The sequence below is a fragment of the Sabethes cyaneus genome, chromosome 2 (assembly GCF_943734655.1).
Source record: "Sabethes cyaneus chromosome 2, idSabCyanKW18_F2, whole genome shotgun sequence".
In the NCBI taxonomy this organism is placed as follows: Eukaryota; Metazoa; Arthropoda; class Insecta; order Diptera; family Culicidae; genus Sabethes; species Sabethes cyaneus.
The window spans coordinates 221779119-221797927 of record NC_071354.1 but is presented as its reverse complement, the minus strand read 5'-3'; the positions used below and the strand labels follow the sequence as shown (position 1 = coordinate 221797927).

Genomic DNA, 18809 nt, shown 5'->3' with positions numbered 1-18809 from the left:
TTATAGACTATTATTTTATCTTTCAGAATTCCATTGTGGTTTATGAGCGATACGAATAACCCAACCCATTGGCAACTTCACGAGGATTCCGTTTACGACATCTAATGAACGCCAAACAGTGCAACAATTACTCTTCTTCTCGATAAACCGCTCAATCTCGCGATCTACAGCCTATAAACCAACTGAACCCACTCAGGGGTCACTTCATCAATATTTAATTCAATTAGCGGTAATAAAGCGTCTTCTTGAAGTGCTCTCACTTCTGCCTAAGTCTGCCCATACCGGCTGGCTGATTTTCTTCAGAAGCCTTCGAGAAACGCTTAACTTTGGCATGGCGGCGGCGGCATGGAAAAGAAATGAGCGCAAATATAGATCATACTCTAGGGCGAGCATATTTCATCCATTTGCTGCCATGACTTGCTTCGGCACTTCACCGACGCGGACCGGACGGTATAGAAGTGATCCAGGAGGAGAAAACTCGCCTCATCTGCCTCAACTCGTGCCAGATGAAGACGGGTCGCCTTCGCGGTAGATTGCTTGAACTCTTCTATACGCTTGGTTGAAACTGAAAGCGACAGCGTTTCAATCAAGGAGTTTATTTTCCTTTTAAATCTAAGCAATTTTTTTCTTTTGCTTCTCTGAACGTTGTCTCAATAATGTGCCAGTTCAAGTACCCTTACCGATAGACCCCACCGACCCACACGGACCTACGGGGGCAGTTGGGAAAAAATGAGCCGTAATTAAATCTAGCATGAAGCCATTGTTGTTATTCCATTAAATAATAACACACTTTAAGCAATGGGTTTCAATTATTTCGTTTCATGCAGAATGGCGACCGTTGGTTGGTGCCCTGCTGGGTCTCGCGAGAATTGCATGACTCAGTAGCGATCTGAACCTACATGCCTATGCTACTGCTCCTGACTGATGGGGTAATGATTGGCGATGACTTGTCGTTCTATTGACTACCGACCAGCGTTCAATCGAAGTTGAACTCAATTTGCGAACGAGTGAAAATGAATCGAAAAAGTGAAAGCAATTCCGTTGCTCATTACAGGGACAACAAGTAATGAAAACAAACAAGTTGTGTAACGTCGAAATTTGTTTCGGGAAAATCGAACACTGGAAGCCGAAGTGCGTCCATGTCCGAGCTGACCCTGCTGCTATGTAAGTTGAATGTGGGCCCTGCAAAAGTGACATAATGATTGGCAAAACATTTACCGAATGATGCCGGTGTGCTCCTGCTGCTGCTGCTAATCAAAAATTCAAACCCTCTAAAACCGAAACCGGCTTAGCATTACTCAGCCATAATCTCCGTCCGTCCGACAGTAGTCCGGCGCTGGGTGACATAATTTTCTTCGGTTCAACTCCTTGGATGGATCGAAATTTGAATTTCTAATTTCGTTGCCAGGTAGGTATTCGGTTACTCGAAAAGAAGGAATAATTTAAACCGGGTAAGTTTCGGCTCACTTCGGATAGCACTGACTGTATGGGTGTTGTATGTTCCCAATTGGGATTGAGATTTGAGATACGCTTTTTTTTTATTTGTGCTATACAAACTTGACGTAAGAGGAACTGGTTAGTGAATAATTATCAAAAGACACAGCTTTTTTTGGTTCTCAGTTTTACGATTCGGCTAGAATCAATTGAACAAACTTTAATTGGTCTACTGTGAAAAGTCACTTCAATATGCGCTTTCAATTTCCAACAGGTTTTACATCAGGTTTATACAGCTTGCAGTCCCTTCAATCTTTGAAATCTTTTCTTTAAGAAATTTGCAGTATGTTTTTAGCTACTAAAGAGCAGCGGGGACGGATTTATATCTGCCCACAAATGCAAGTCTATAATCATACTATATACTTTCTCTTGATTAAATCTGCGTTAGCTTGAGCCGTGATAAAGGGAAAAGCAACACTCACAGTATTCTACCGAGTTTAGTATAACTCCCTCCATTCCTTGTCACATCTTCTTCAACTTGTCTATCTTACGCCCATTATTAACAGCTTCGCGAGAACTTATCGCCCCAGCTCTCCGAGTTCATTGTCAGACGGAGCGCAAGAGCAGACGCGACTTGTTCTCGTGAGTTTTGACAAACAACGAGTGCCCAGTCCAGCAAGCTATAAGCAAACTAAATTATGTTAGTCTCTGAACAAAACCCCTTAATGGAGCCTCCCGGCCAAAAAACCTATGTGCGAGATTGAAAGTGTTTGCAATAATGAAGGGTGCATTTTGTCTATATTGTCGACTGCAAGTTTCGAGGCGTACGAAATTACGTTGTCATATTACTCTCTCGAGTACACATAAGTTGAGCAGGTGAATCAGTTTCATAAGAGATGACCTTTTACAGTTCTAGAGCATAAATTCCAACTAAATTCCGGCATCGATCGTTAGAAAAAGGTTATTTGGCCACACAACATCACGGCTGTGAATTCGTTGGCTGAGTAGCGAACGAATCTAGTAGACCAGCAAGATATTGAACGGAAGCTAGGTCACAATATTAAACTCAAGACCTGCGCGCACTATTCAGTTGTGCCTGTCTAGAGCGTCCGTAGGTACACAGGGGGTTGCAAAAGTCTTCGGAAATGTTGGATATAAGGCCAAGTTGTCTATTAGTTTACATCAGGATCATTGCAGTGAGGTTTGAAAGGTAACTTAACTCGGTTAAACTCCAAAATCTAGATTCAGGTTAATCCGCTGCTGAATGTGTTCGAAAATTGAATTACCTAATCAGGTAACAATATAATAGAGAGCTCATTAATAAAAGCGGTTCAAGATTTCTCCTCTGAGGAACGTTGGCAATACTTCATAAGTACTTCTGAACGAGAAACTGCAAAACGATCGGTTTGTCAGATTAGATCTGAAAAGGGAGATCAATAACTTAGTCATAGAACCAGAACCGCTGCTAGCTGATGTTGGGACTTTATTAAACAAACTCAAGTCAAGAAAATGAGGCTTTTTGTTGAATACACGTCAGAGATGGTAAAAACTCAACATCTCAAAACTCATCAGAAATCAAAATCAACTGTGAATCATGTCAACTTGATTCTATGCAGAAAAACTCACGCGTGAGTTTTCCTGTTTTCAAAGCAAGAAGCACAAAACTCATACATATTTCTTTCCACTTGATCACATTCTGCTTTGCTTCAACTGCTACCCGGAGCTAGGCACATATACATACAAATTCGTTATTGAACAGCATGGGCATTCTCTCGTGCGAAACGTAGCTGTGAGTGAGTGTGAGAGAATGAATCTCTAAATAAATCGCAAATTTAAACTAAAACACATATTTAAATTACATGTTTATCTAATTCGTATCAGGCTTTTTACTTTCTAGTTAAGAAAATGTTTTTTTTTGCTGCTATGAATTTCTCAACACTAATACGCGTAACGAAAAGTCATCGATAAGTTCAGAACTGCAGTTCAGAACAAGTAGTGGTTTAGGGAGTGGAGTTAAGGCTGATTATAGTCCCCAATTTGGAGAATGTAAAACAGGCGTTGAATCAATATAATTGTTCTGACTAGTTGAAACATCGATCAGGACACATCCCCCACGGGTTTTGTACTGTTTTAACGGTACAATGGTCAGACGCAGGGAACAGTTATACCTTTGAACGTATTGCTCGAACGTTTTGGTAGTATAAGCGCGTGCGTTAAGTTTCTTTCACAATGCTTACTGTTCACTGTGGAATCGAAGGAAATGAAAGAGCAGATGAGCTTACAAGACTCGGATCATATCATTAATTCGTTGGATCTTAGCCCTTCTGTGGCTTATCTGCTTCTACTTTAAAACTGAAGCATATAATATATCATATGCAGCTTATGGGAAAACTTCAAAATAATATTTGTCGCTTCTGTGGCATAAAAACAAAGATTAAGGTGCTTTGACAGAGGGTTGTTAGAACCCTCCGATATTTGGAGAACAACTCCCATCACCGACCTGGACAAATGCTATTAGTCGAACAATAACGATCGCTTATGATAGTGCTGCATCATTTTGACAACATGGCTATAATAAAACGGTCGCAGTGATAAAAATACCCAATATGAAAAAAATTGGGTCCCATCAAGGCAGATATCTACGAGCACTACGTAAAATCTAATCTGTACAGCTTCAATACTGGTTACCCAAATATCTGCGTAAAGGCTACAAATTACTGTTGAAGGTTCTTAAATAGAGGGAACAAGAGAGTAATACAGTGCCTTCAAACAATATGGGTCAGTAACTTCTTTGCCTGGTTCTGGCGATGAAACCAAGGTTTCTATTTGCCTGTGCAATCGATGAGTACCAATCAAGCACCAACTCGTATATCAATGTACGAAAATTATCGTAAATATCTCTTAACAAATTCGGAATCGTAAAAAAAGCCTAACAAAGTGCACACAGATTGACATTCCATCGTTTATAATGATAATAGCTGACAAACATACGATTTTCAGCATATAGTCGTATAGCTGCATGTAGCTGGTCGCACTTCTTATCGGATCTTATCGTATTGAAATACCGTATGTATTGCGCAAAATTATTGCTCAGTGCGTATATCGCCTTCAAAATGGTACGGATAAGCGACTTTTGCGCGTCGAATGCGATTTTGTTGAATACATATCAGTACGTAACTCTTACTTGCAATCTAATTATACATATGAAAATACTAACTGGGCTGTTCCCTAAAATGGATGCTATACTGCGTGTTAAAGAGATTACGTAGAACATATAGTAATACTGCGGATCCGCTGATTAAAGGCGCACAATTTAAACAAATCATCGAGATATCTCTGCAGTTCAATACGGTTTGCTATGGATCGTATCACAAAAACAGTTTGAGGTCTTTTCTGTATAGTAGCATGCATCCCGGCAGGATGATGACACAAACATTTTAATATAGAAAATATAGAAAATGTAGAAAAAATCAATGGTCCAAGATCGCTTCCTTAAGGTACACCTGATGAGCTGACGAAGGTATAAGATTCACTATTTCCGATCTTCACAATAAGAGAACGGTTAGTGAGGTTGGAATTAAGCCACTCAACTGTATAGTGAATCAAGCCATCCACAAAGCATTGTGCGGAAACCATGCCATCCTAGTACTAAAACAAAAGGAGCGTGCGGAGAAATAAGTAGTACAGCGCTCCCAGCAAACAATTTGGTTTGTATGTTCGGTTGAAACTCAGAGATACGAAATTATATCCGCACGAAAAAGTTATATTTCACACGACATAAGAGCATATAAGTACCAAAGTGGAGGTAATATATGTGTAACAATTTTGACAGTCATTTGTAACCCTACCTTGCACTCTATACAGCGCTCACCGTACGCAATCACCTCCAACATAAAATTGATAAGTATACGACTTATTGTGCACTCTCAAATACGATCTTGTGTTATTGGGCCTGTAAACGCAACGGGTCGTGGAAGTCTTCGGATATTGCATGTAAAAAGTCAGGTTGTCTGTATGGTTATCATTGAAGTGAAGTTTAGAGGTACAAACGATCGTAAATAACTCTTAACGTATTCGGAACCGTTAGTAAAGTTAAATAAAGTGCGCTCAAATTGATTTTCAATCGTATATAATGCTAATAACTGACACATATACGATTTTCAGCACAGAATTGTATAGCAGTACGGAGGGAGTCGCGCTTAATCCGATATTATCGTATATAAATACTTATATCGATTAATCGCGTAGGGTAACCAACGTATTTTGGACCCCATCGGCAGCTGTACATAATTTGAACACTTCCATTTGATTTTGCTGTAGGTATTCAAATTATGTACAGCTGCTGATGGGGTCCAAAATACGTTGGTTGCCCTATAATTATTCCTCATCACGTATATCGCCTTCAAAAATGCACAGATATGCCAATTTTGCGCATGAAATACGATTTAATAGCATGCATATCTGTACGTAATGGTGATTTTTAAATTTTTATATATTTTTATAAAAATGCTAGCTGCATGACCCTCTCGCTTAGTTGCAATTTGTCACAATCATACTATTAGTACTAACGGGTGGCAACCCGTTAAAGATACATTATCCATTGTTGAAAAAAAATTACTGTACATTTGAAAACGGTCCGTAATCGGCTGTTCGGCGAAGCTTTCGTTTGACGTCGAAACAGCAGCGTTGTACGGCCATCATGTCAACTTTGCGAATGCATCTCTTGATTCTACCAATCAACTGTTTGCGATTCGTGGCTCTCCAGTTATTTTTGTACACCAAGGAACTCAAAATCCCGAAGAAAGCTTCGATTGGGCTCACTGAGACAGATTATTCGGGTCGCGGTTTTTGGGTAAAAATGGGATCGAAAGGGAATTCAGGAAAGATTGTGTTTTTTTTATGTAATGCGATGATGCTCTCTCCGACCAAAACACGTATTGTCCATCTGCATGATGTTTTTGTAGAAACGGGATCAAAATTTTCTTCAAACATTCGTCTGATGCATCTTTATTGCCAAACCAGAAGGCTTGTTGAAGAAACGAAAAAGAGAACGATGTCCTTCTGCGTCCATAATTTTGGCTGGTCTTCCACTACCTTGCTTGCGAATAGTTGTTGAGCATCTTAGGATATGGTACTTTTTGCCGAGATTTCTAGTGCAGTTCGTAAAAGTGTACATCGCGCTTCCGAAACGCTTCTTGTTTCGACGCCATTTTTAGGAAAACTGGGCAATCATAAACAAAACAAAAAATATTAACAAAAAGAGAAGAGAGAGAGAGCTAACACATAAATACTCTCATTTTTCTCTGAGCTCGTTTGTTGTTGAGCATAAGGGCCGCGAAAAAATTCCAAAATTTTAGTTGCCACCCGTTAGTGCTATTATTATTCGTAGATCTTTTGACATCATCGGCGTACAACTGGCGGCATCCAGTTTGCAATATAACAGAAAGCTCGTTGATAAGCAGCTAAAATAAAGGGGTTCAAGATTACTCCCCTGAGGAACACCGAAAGCATTCGCAAGCATTTCAGGACGAAAAACTCTAATCTTAATACAAAACGTCAGGTTGTGTGTTATGAGATGAAACAGATCAAAAAATTATAGACTTTATAAATTTATAAAGTAATGTGTAGTATCTGCACTTGGTGGGTGAACGGCCGGATAATGCGTAATATCGGTGCCTCAAGCACCTGCAGGAATAAAATAGCCCCATAGTGGTCCTTAGCCTCTCATCCAGCCACTCCTATCGCTACTTGCTCGTGGTATCAACCGGAATACGAGCAACCTTAGCGGAGATCGGTTAACCAAACCCGGTGGAAACTAAGGTTATATATCGACAGGGAAAGAGGCATTCGTGCGGATGCTAAGTGGAAGGAGGAATAGCCTTGTAAGCTTTGAGCGTCTGTTCCCATGTGAGGGGCTGTTCTTGATAGCTTGACGATTCCTCAACCAAGTGTGCGGTTAGGAGCGGCTCACGACAACGTTTGATTCGGAGCAATCGAAGCTCGGTACTACACCTAAAATGATAACATCACGAGACTCAGTAGCATGGTTTATAGTGCTACGAAAAATCAAGAAGATTTGACTAGAAACATTTATTATGGACAGATCGGCAGAGAAGTTATGTATAGACCGGAATTCGGGCCCCATAGTCTGCACACCGAAGTGAACGATAACGGAACGATGCATAAAATTTGCAGCTTCCCGAGGTTTGGTGATCAGAAGCACTTTTTCACCTCGCAGCAAAACCGCATTCCTCGATTAAACATTTGGCAATTAGATAACCCGCGAGTAGCCGAGAACTACGTGCACCTACTAGATGAAACTCTACCTTCCTTTCCGGGAGGTTCTTCGACCCTCGAAGATGGTTGAAGCAGGGTCCGCAACTGCAGTGGTGAAGTAATCCCGAGTGTACAAAATGACTGTATTGACGGGAAATGCCAGCAAACGATGGAGAAGGAGGCGAAATGGATATTAAAGCAGGAGTATCTACAAACAAAAATAGCATCTCGGCTCCCGATCACGAAGAGTTCTGAAGAATAAGAGAGTCACCGGAAAGGCCTACAGCCGGCAGAACTCCTCAACAAACGGGAAAGAACCACTAGCTGCAGCATTTCGCTAGATAATTTCTAGGATTTGGCAGGAGGAGAAGTTTCCGGAAGAATGCCACTGCTTACAAGATGTTCTTACAAGATTTTGTTCCGTCGTCTTTCCCCAATAGCAAGAGAATTCGTAGGGCAGTATTACTTACTCAAGTGCCTTGCCGTCCTAAGACAAAACTGCTCTGCAATTCCTCGGACACCGAGTATTCTCCGCCAGATTTCGCTCCTCAGGGTAGTGTTAGACAGGCCCGGGATACTACGGATAAAAATTTTACTCTTCGTCAAATCCTCCAGAAATGTTGAGAGTATAACGTGCCCACGCAGATCATATTTTCGTGGATTTTCGGGCAGCAAACGATACAGTCGAGCGCAAACAGCTATGACAGATAATGGTGACGAGAATGGTTTTCCGGACAAACTGACGCGACTGATCAAAGCAACCCTGGAGCGAGTGATGTGCTACGTGCGTGTTTCGGGGGTACTCTCGAGTTCCTTCGAATCGTACAAAGGGTTGCGACATTTTGTGGGTTTGCAAAAGTAGCCAACCACTAGCATTTGTAGACGACCTCGACAACAGGTAATCTACGCCTACGGCGATGAACTGCAAGTGGCTGATGGGTTCGTATGTTCAGTATCTCTGATCACCACCGACAATAATACAAGTAAGGAGATTCAACAACGTATTCGAATATATTCAAGAAATTTAGAGAAGTAGAGCTGTCATAGTAGACGTAACTCTCAGAAAAGTCAACCAGCCCAATGACCCGCTTTTCACGAGCTTTACTCCAACCTAACAGAGTAAACGTTCATCAAACAATCTGTTTATTCACATAAACGGGTTTATGCAGTATTTGAAGGCAATAAACGAGAAATAAACTTCACTGGCCCACTTTTGACCAATAATCTCTACTAAATTTATACATTATTTGTTTGAAAAAGTTTACAGATATGGTTATACGGGTTTAAACGTTTTCACGATAAAAAAGCGTTTTCCTAACAATGATTGGCGTTGGTTGTTACATCAACTATGCTAGTTAGAGGTGATGAAAAAGGTCGGACAAAAATACAACAGTGAGTAATACAATATCTTCGAGTACTAAGACTAGCCCTGGGAAGGTGATAGATTTACATATAAAGACTTTGGATTTTTGTGGCTGAATATAACGATCCATATTTTCAGCTTAACAACAGATTGTAATGAAAACAAAAATGGATTACGACAGTGCATCTTTTACTGCACCCTTTAGTGTATAAAAGCAATACAGAAGCAACAGAAAGCTTGCGAATTTAAATTCAAATTACAGTTGTTAGTGCCTTTATGTTTCCTTTGATTTAGAACAAGATCCAAAAAAAAAGAATGAAAAGTTCACTATACAGTGTTTGAGCAACGATCATGGGTCTTTACAATTCGTTTGTAATGATTTTTCGCCTATAGAAGTTTTGTCTCATTATTACGAAGGTTTGAATCATTTAAAACGGTCCAGTTGCGTAGATGAAATTAATCCAGTTTCAATAAAAATAGACTCAGCATGGCCTTGTTACGCTCAGTAAAAAGCAGACAAAATATCTTACATTCTAAAACCCTATACAATAATAAAATCAGCATAATTCACTGTACGGTTGTCTCCGCGCCCGACTATTATTAACACATTCGAAAAGAACAAATTAGGCAATCCTAACGAGGTTGTCATAATTCCCATTGCGAGAGATCGAGTGATTTCAAATCGTATTTTAATCACCGTAGCGCCACTCCATGAAGGCCAAACTCCTCAGTAACTTTCGATATTTTGCAGCTTTTAAAAAGCGCAACCAGTCCGTGTAATACCACCAACTAACTACGTACCGGTACGAGGACCAATAAGCTGGACGACTAAATAAAAATTAGAAAGTCTAAGTTCGAAACGAAACGGCCGCTCGTACGGTCCGGCCCGGCCCGACCCGCTGACTTGTCCGGCGTTGGTCAATCCTATTTTCAATTCCTATATCCACCGGCAGCAAGCACCAGCACGGCACTAATAAGCTTGGCCAGCATAAATCTCCGCTTGGTCAATTTATCATAAATATGTCGCTTGGATGGAGTTGCAATTTCCTCTCGATATTGATCTAGGCCCGTTCAAACGAGCCTCAATTCTGGCTTGAGTGGAATTTAAGCTGGGTTTTTTTAATAAGTTTAAGCCGAAATTAATACCTCCGCCGCCCGTTGTCGTTGTCGTCGCCAACCCCTACAATCGAGTTGGTCGTTACTTGCTCTATTCATAATCCGGTACCGTGCCATGGTTTGAAGCACTAAATTAGAATAAGGCTACTTTTGGGCCCGTGGTGAATGGCGAACGGCAAATGGCGAGTGGTTGTTTGTGTTAACAGCCTCCAGCCAGAGCGCGAGCACAAGCAAGCATCGTACATAGCGTGGTCCATATCGGCGGGCGAAAGGGAACCGGCAGCGACCTTCTAATGGGCTCCAAATGCGAAATAATAACAACATAATCAGCCTGCGACTGAGACTTGATGTAAAGATAATCGCAGATAGGCATCGGGCCCAGTCAGCCAGCCAGCCGTTCAATAAATGGCATCGTGGCACTGCATTCCAAGATTGATTGCCAATTCTCCACTTTGGGTTTTCGGGCGGCATTCGACAGCCCGAGGAACCTCCATTAGGGTGCAGTAACATCTCTATCGGATTTTGGTTTCATATTCTTTAGGACCGCTCTAAAAAAAATTTCAACCTCACGGATAAAAGTGCATATTAGGGTAAGACCTTTAGTTTTAATTCGAGGTGTTAAGATTTATCGGCCCGTCTGCGAGAGTGATTCTTCGCAGGTTCTTAAAGACCAACTTCGCGTCAAGCTAATCGTACTTTAATTGGTCGATAAATCAAACCCGTAAAAGGGACGAATTTAAGGGGGAAATGCTTTTAAGGCGCAACTTACCGCATGCCGTCGAATCCATCGTCTGACCCGTTGATCGTCAGAACGGGTGCCCGGGCGTATGCTTTGGCCACACGGCGATTCCGCTCGAAGACGATCACCTTAGCCCAGATTTCGTCGTCGATCTGTGTCCATTTGTCCAGCACTTCCTGGATGTGTTCCTGTGGCGTTGTGAGGAATAGAGAGAGAGAAAAAGGGCAACGTATAAATATGATGGGAAAATAATTTGCTTCACTGTGTAATGGCGAGGAATTTTTGAAGGATAATTCACACACGTATGACGAAGCTATGTAGGTAGTTTTGATATTAGGGTGATGCTCACGGAGAAAGATCACTCAAGATAACGGAAATGATTGATGTTATGAGGCATTAAGATTCAAATCATGTACCCAGAATTCTACTTAACTTCAATGAATTTAGGAGTGCTATTTTCAGTTTTTTATGCCATTGGTATTATTTTAGCTATTGGTTATCATTTCAGCTTCAACCTTTTTTCATTTTTAAACCTTTTGTTTTTTTTAAACGTCTTGTACAATTAGGAAATTGGTATATTATAGACAATAACAGACCTTGAACACACTTGTTCAAAAACTAGTATTCAAAAGTAATAATATTGAAAAAAAAAACAGTCTTAAACCATATAGTGGCGAGAGGAACCGTTGTTATATCTTCTTACTTGTTATTTAAAATAAAAATTAACACGTTTGCGGATTATAATTCAACTGTTTGTTAACTCTGTGTGTAAGTTTATATCGCTCCTTTTGATAATTAATTCTAACTGAATATAATTTCTTAAACAGATATAATAAAAATGACTAACAAATGACTTACACAATGGTAGAATTTGAAATGTAATTTTCTTACAACTAACATGTGGACAGCCAGTTAAAATATCAATTAGCTAACGTCCTCTGCATCTTACTAGTTCCTTTCGACACTCTATAGCTATTTGCATATTTGACAGAAATACAATTGCAACTTCGGTCAAATAGTTACTAACTCTTCCACACTTTGAAAATGGCTGTCTCGCGTCATATGCATGAATTTCGTTTTTCATATTACACATCAGTTTAAAATAAATTGTTGCAGTATGTGGATACAATCGAGCGAAAGATATCGTTGATCGGTCACTTTTTTATGACTGTTCACTTTTAGGACATCGAATTGGACTAGATTTATGGCGGTCCTAAGAAATCTTGTTGAGAAGAGTAGATTCATAACCTTTTCTGGCGCACTTCTCTAACACAGAAATCGATTTGCTCTAGGTTTATAACGGTGCCTACTAAGAAATTTTGTAAGAACGAACGGACCTGATCACTTTTTCTGGCGTGCTTCCCAAGCACAGATATCAAATTAGTATAAGTTAGAACGTCGTAAAGAATTTTCCGTCTATTCTACGTCTTTGTTTACTATACTGGGACTGGGTAGCACTTTGTGAAAACAAAAATAGAACTGTAACGTTTGAATGAAAGATTTCAAATGGTAATAACTACTAAACTACTGAACGAAACTGAACAATTTAGATATCGTTGGCACCGTAACTATAAAATATACAGTAAAAATTTGTTCAAAAAAATTGTAGATTAGAACTAGTTCTACAAATTAGAACTAGTTCTATATTGTCATATTTGGCTTGGCAGAGACGGTCCTGTCAAATGAATCAAAATTGAGTCAAAGTGATCGAATCATCCCTGCATATGCCAAAAATGCAGTTTACATTAGTCTTTGATCTAATGATCTGATATAGTCCTACGTCACCCGTTCGTACAACTGTCGTCACTGTCTGTTTAACCTTGAAACTTTTTGTTAATTTTCACTAATTTGTGATTGAAAAAGATATTTATTATTGAAATCACATGATTGCTACATCTGTTATGAGTCGATGGGTATCTAAACCATGAAAATTAATTCATAATTGGCAGAGCTATTAGCGTTCAAAATCTGTCATATTTTCGTGCCGTTTGCATGTTTTGATTCGTCGAAATGACACTACATCCCAGACTTTGCCGTAAAACGTAGTCTACCTACCGTTTGCTAAGAAAAAACCTCCATGACGGCTTCTAGCTTACAGAGACTATAGATTACAGAGGCGCCTAGACACTCAAAATTCGATACATTTTGAAACAAAACGGAGAGTACCATCATAAATAAAGGCAACTCTCCGCTTTCGTTCAAAATTTAGCGGTTTTACCTTTGTTATACAATATAACAAAGGTTTAGGAATTGGTCGAAAAACACGAAGTCGATCTGAGGCCCGGAGGGCCGTGTCACATATACCAATCGATCAGGTTCGACGAATGAGCAATGTCTGTGTGTGTGTGTGTGTGTGTGTGTGTGTGTGTGTGTGTGTGTGTGTGTGTGTGTGTGTGTGTGTGTGTGTGTGTGTGTGTGTGTGTGTGTGTGTGTGTGTGTGTGTGTGTGTGTGTGTGTGTGTGTGTGTGTGTGTGTGTGTGTGTGTGTGTGTGTGTGTGTGTGTGTGTGTGTGTGTGTGTGTGTGTGTGTGTGTGTGTGTGTGTGTGTGTGTGTGTGTGTGTGTGTGTGTGTGTGTGTGTGTGTGTGTGTGTGTGTGTGTGTGTGTGTGTGTGTGTGTGTGTGTGTGTGTGTGTGTGTGTGTGTGTGTGTGTGTGTGTGTGTGTGTGTGTGTGTGTGTGTGTGTGTGTGTGTGTGTGTGTGTGTGTGTGTGTGTGTGTGTGTGTGTGTGTGTGTGTGTGTGTGTGTGTGTGTGTGTGTGTGTGTGTGTGTGTGTGTGTGTGTGTGTGTATGTGTGTATGTGTGTGCGCTTCGATTTTCAGTCGCCTATTTCTCGGAGATGGCTGAACCGATTCGTCTGCTATAACTTTTATTTGAAAGGTGTTTTTACCTAGTATAACACTATTAAATGGTTTCGTGGTCTGACTTTTAGTTTAAAAGTTATAAGCAAAAATGTGAAAATTACGTGACACGATTTTCTCCGGAACCACATAACCGATTTCATCGATCTTAGTACCAAATAAAAGCTCTTACTATTGCTAAACTTCACGCCAATTTTTATTGAAAACAAACAAGTGGTTTAAAAGTTATGCTTAAAAAACCAGTTTTGACAAGGTTCAAATGATCGCCTGTTTCTCAGAGATGGCCAAACCGATTTACGTGCTATTAGTTTCATTTGGCAGGTAATATAGCCGGATAGATCACTATTGAATGGTTTTTTGATTGGATGTTTAATTTGGAAGTTATGAGTAATTCAATACACCACACCAAAATTAACAATAATTTATAATGATTTTAACCAAGAAAAATAACCTAATTTCAATTATTTTAATATCAAACGAGAGGTTTTCACACTTCGAATATATATGCAAAATTTCATAAGAATTGGTTTTACCGGTCAAAAGATATTAACCCTCGAACACTCGCGCCAACTTTTATAACACAGTTACTCGCGCGCACAATAGCCCAAAACCAAAGAAAACGTGCGCACTAGAGTTTTGACTAGGAAAACTTGGTTTTAAGTTTATCGAACCTTTGAAAGAGTTTCTTGAAATTGAAAGCTCTATCGTCTGGTAGAATTTGAATTTTGATTAATCCCCCTAAAAGTGAAATAAAAAAATTATTTTCCTTCAGTTTCAATATAACACATTGATGTATTCTGCAAAGTTTTAGAGCATATTATTACAAGAAATTTTGCTGAAGACAGTAACCTTCTATCTCTTCAACGAAGAGATCTTATTTATTGTATATGAATTTGAAAAATCAGTTTTTCTATTTTAGCTCTTTTTGTAATTGTTGTATGACTTTTTCATGTATTACAAAGTTGTATAAATAATAAAAATACACAACTTTGCTGAACATAGTATACCTCTATGTTTCCTTGTTTACGAACTGTAGAACTTTGATTATAAAAAATACCCTGATTTTGACACCGAATTACTCGACTTCCAACAGACGGCTACATTTTAAACATTTTACATTTGCTGGTAGTTGGTAGTTGGTGGTAGTGCTTCTATTTGTTTCAAATTTTGTAAACTCATTCAATTTCCAAAAATTTCATGTAAACCAAACATGTCGATTTCTATCTCAAATTTCAAGTAAGACGGTATAACAAAGGTTCCTTTCACCACTAGGTGGATTAAATCAGGTTTTTGACTGTCTCGGCGCCTCTGTATTCTAGCCATGACAGCCATTTTCTCCCTGCTGAGTTCCATTTACGAGTTTTTCTTTATATTTTTGTTTAAGCAAATTACTAACATTTTTTTATTTTCTATTTTCAGTTCGGCTTTTTTATTGGTCGTCAAAAATTCAATGCTTCTCTTTTTTCTATTTTCAACTTGTTCCCAAAAAAAAAATTATTGCCTTTTTTCTATTTTCAGCCTTACTATCCTTCTTATGTCAAAAAATTAAGTCCTCTTTTGTTTTTTCTCTTTTCTGGTTTGTATATTCGATGTTGCAACACACCAATGCATTTTTTAGCTCTTTTAAGTATAGATTCAAATATAAACAACCGAACAGATAAAGGAATTAACGGCAAGGTCCCATATCGATGAAATAAAAAGTAAACTTAAAATTTTAATGGTCAGACTTTGAGTATTTTGGGTGAGTGTTTTTACACTCTTTACATTCAAGCCGATAACTATAGTCTTAAAGTTAGCTAAAGTTAGCCAAACATTTTTGTTAGTATTAGTATTGTTGGTAAGAATTACTAAACTAGTTCTACAAGTTTTTCGCTAATCTGAAAATGTTTGCGCTAACCCAAAGTACGACAAAACCGTAGACTGTAAGATATCATACAGCTTAGTGATGTAATTGGTTAAACTAACACGCTCAAGTAGAGATTGAGAGCTGAGAGTTCGACTCTCACCTTCGCTTAGTCGATATTTTCAGTTCATCTCGTTTTTGATTTGTGGGTATGAAATGGGGAAGGCAATAAAGATGTGTCCAACATAGCTCTAGTCATCCCAAGTTCCTACCTAGCGCCTCCACGCGAACATACTCGGTAATGTTCTATCCTTAAGATTGAGTCAATCGCTACCTGCTCTTAAAATTGTGGTTTTGGGTAGACAGCTGCTCCACTCGGCTACAGAGCCGAGGATAGGTAAATCTTAACATCTTAACATTCACCTCGATTCTGCATTCCGATCGGGCTCATTCCGATCAGACACCAAAGCATACGATGTATTCCGATCGAACCACAATTTCTGATCAGATCCGGCTATGTATAGAGGCGATTATTTTAATTATTTGTTTCGTTCTAGCTCTACAAACGGTACGGTAGAAATATTGAGCGTAAATTGTTTTAATAATGTACATGGATATTAGATGTAGGAAGTATTGATGGAAACTCAAATCACGCAACTATATCTGATTCAAAGGACTGCTGGCGAGAGAACGGTCTCACCACGGTTTTATCCATATTTATTTTATTAAAAATATTTTATAAAGTTTTTGTCCTTCCGGTGTTAGGCCACTGAAGGGTGGGGGCGGAAAAAAACAAAGAGATTTTTTTAATCGAGGAAAAAGACATGCGTTTTAGACAATTTTATTTAAAGTTTAAACGTGAAAACCAATTCTATTCTTGCTTTTTATATTTACGCTATTAATTTTCATGCAAAAATCGACGAAAAGAACGTGAAAAACGAAAGCAATTTTTTTTGCCGATTTTTGGAAGTTTCATTGTTCGAATCTCCATTTCCAAAAGCAAAAAAAATTCTCTATCTTCGACATAACGTTACAAGGCACTGCTAGATAGAGTCAGACGGATAGTTGCACTAGCCTCTTAATTGTCCTGTACTTGTACATGTTTGTTGATAAAGAAGGGCCAAGTCTTTGAAAGACATTTAAGTCCAGATATTATTAGACCTAGTTTTTATATCCCTTTAAGCACGGAGGGTTTTAGTTACGATAATTTTGGTTTTTGGATCAATATAAATTTTTTTTATCGCTCGAGATACCAAAACCAGTGTATTCTACACATTGCAATAAATGTTTGCTAAATTTAGCAACTTACACAATTGTGTGGGTTCGGCCTTATCTTATACCGTTGCACTATGGCCAAAAACGTGCCGAAAAAACGGATGCAATTAAGATATGGCCTGCAGGCTGATAAAATGTAGGTGATCTTATGTAAAATTTTCCGGAGAATCGCATGGTGCCCACCGCTTTCCTGTTTGGCATCGAGAAGTGCCCCATTTTGCTCATTTTCCCCTATTTTTAACATTTTTTACCCTTTTTGGACTATACCAAGCCAGGTTTTGATAAAACAAAACATGAAAAACCTAATTATTTTGTGTAAAGAAGTCCACAGAATTGAATAGGGTGACCCCGTTTAGTTTAGAGCGAAATCATCGCTTCGAGGCTCATAAACTTCAGCTTCTGAAGCAGCGGAACGGTCGCTACGTAGCTATGGAAATACGCGCAATTTTGCAAGTTAAGTTTTTACTAATCTTAATACAACAGATATACCAGAACGTCCAGATTGGCTTAAAACATTCAAATGTTGATCCAAGAATTTGTCTTAGAAAATACCGTAGTTGAATACATCATTTGCCACACTTCTTTATTATTTTACAATTTATAAATGACCAGTTTTAGGTTCTGGTAGTATTCTAAACGGAAGTTCCGTAGTGTGGAGCATGAACGAATGCTCTACGGTATAATGTATTCATTCTTACTGACTCAAAATGAGATGGCAGCAGCAAATTTCGTTTTATTTCATCTATTACTTATGACGTGAAAAAATAATCCCACTGTGATCTGGAATATCTCTGGGAAAATGGATCCAAAATTTGCTAATATATTTTTTCATTGAAGATCAATCTAAGGTGGTTCTTTGAAGACAACTTGTATAAAAATCGATCAAAAAATAGTAAAGATAGAGCCAAAAGTGTAACGGCAAGTACACTAATTTTTGAAGTCCCAGCGGGAACGTAAAGGTGAAAGTAGGTATGCAATAAAGCCGAACCTACACAATTGTGTAGGTATGAAAAACAATGTGCATAAGTAAGTTGTAAAAGTTATTTCGCGTAAATTTTTAATTACATTAATTAGAAATACTTATTACCAATAATTTTTTATCTAAGCAATTTCGAAATACGGGTCCAATAAGAAAATACGACAGATAAAACTTTTTGCTGTTTTCACAAGATTTTGAAGACTAGACAATAATTAATCCAAACACAAAAGAAAACTTTTTTTCAGCTATTTTCTATTTTTTTTACGAGTTACGATGTTTACACAAGAGATTGGCGCCATATATGTAAAAGTATGACGTTTAGAAAAGAAAGGAAAATTTTTTAAAAGTAGTCATGTCTCACCTACACAATTGTGAGGGCTCGGGCTTAAAGGGATATGTTGTGTTGTCTCTGTTTGCGAAGTTTATTAGTGCCATTAAGGAACGAAGGCATGCTTGAAGTGGTATATCGCTGAAACATGCATATTACGATAGCTCTCTACAACCGACAGAGGCAATGATAGAAGAAAGTTATGTCTCACGGGAGACAAGGCGTGAAGGGGAAAGTGCGGAATATTAGGTATGGGAAGGTCATTGAAGCAACAATGTTTATTAAGTTTGTATAACGTTCCTCTTTACCTGGGGGATCCGCGGATCGAACCAAGCTAGTGGGAAAAAGTAAAAATCTCATGTGCTCCCTTTGTGGGACATTAAATTGAGTTTGCACACGTAAGAAAAACTCTAAGAATAAGAACGGAAGAGTAAGAGTAAGAACAAAGGGATATTCCGTGTAATTTTCACTAATTCATTGCATCAGATTATGTTAGCTGTTCGATGCGATCAACAAGTGTACGATTTTGATGTGAATCATTCCAAGAAGCTTCACTTCACAGATTATTCACTGCGGCACTTACGAAACTAGGCCAATT

The 18809-nt window shown here is 38.8% G+C and overlaps 1 protein-coding gene across 1 annotated transcript in view; it reads right to left on the bottom strand.

The window, feature by feature from the left end:
• Positions 1 to 18809, bottom strand: part of LOC128736686 (uncharacterized) — a 224327-nt gene that overhangs the window by 63634 nt on the left and 141884 nt on the right. The window contains exon 3 of the mRNA XM_053831174.1: positions 10959 to 11116. Within this exon, the coding sequence (XP_053687149.1) occupies positions 10959 to 11116 (158 nt within the window). The remainder of the gene's footprint in view (positions 1 to 10958; positions 11117 to 18809) is intronic.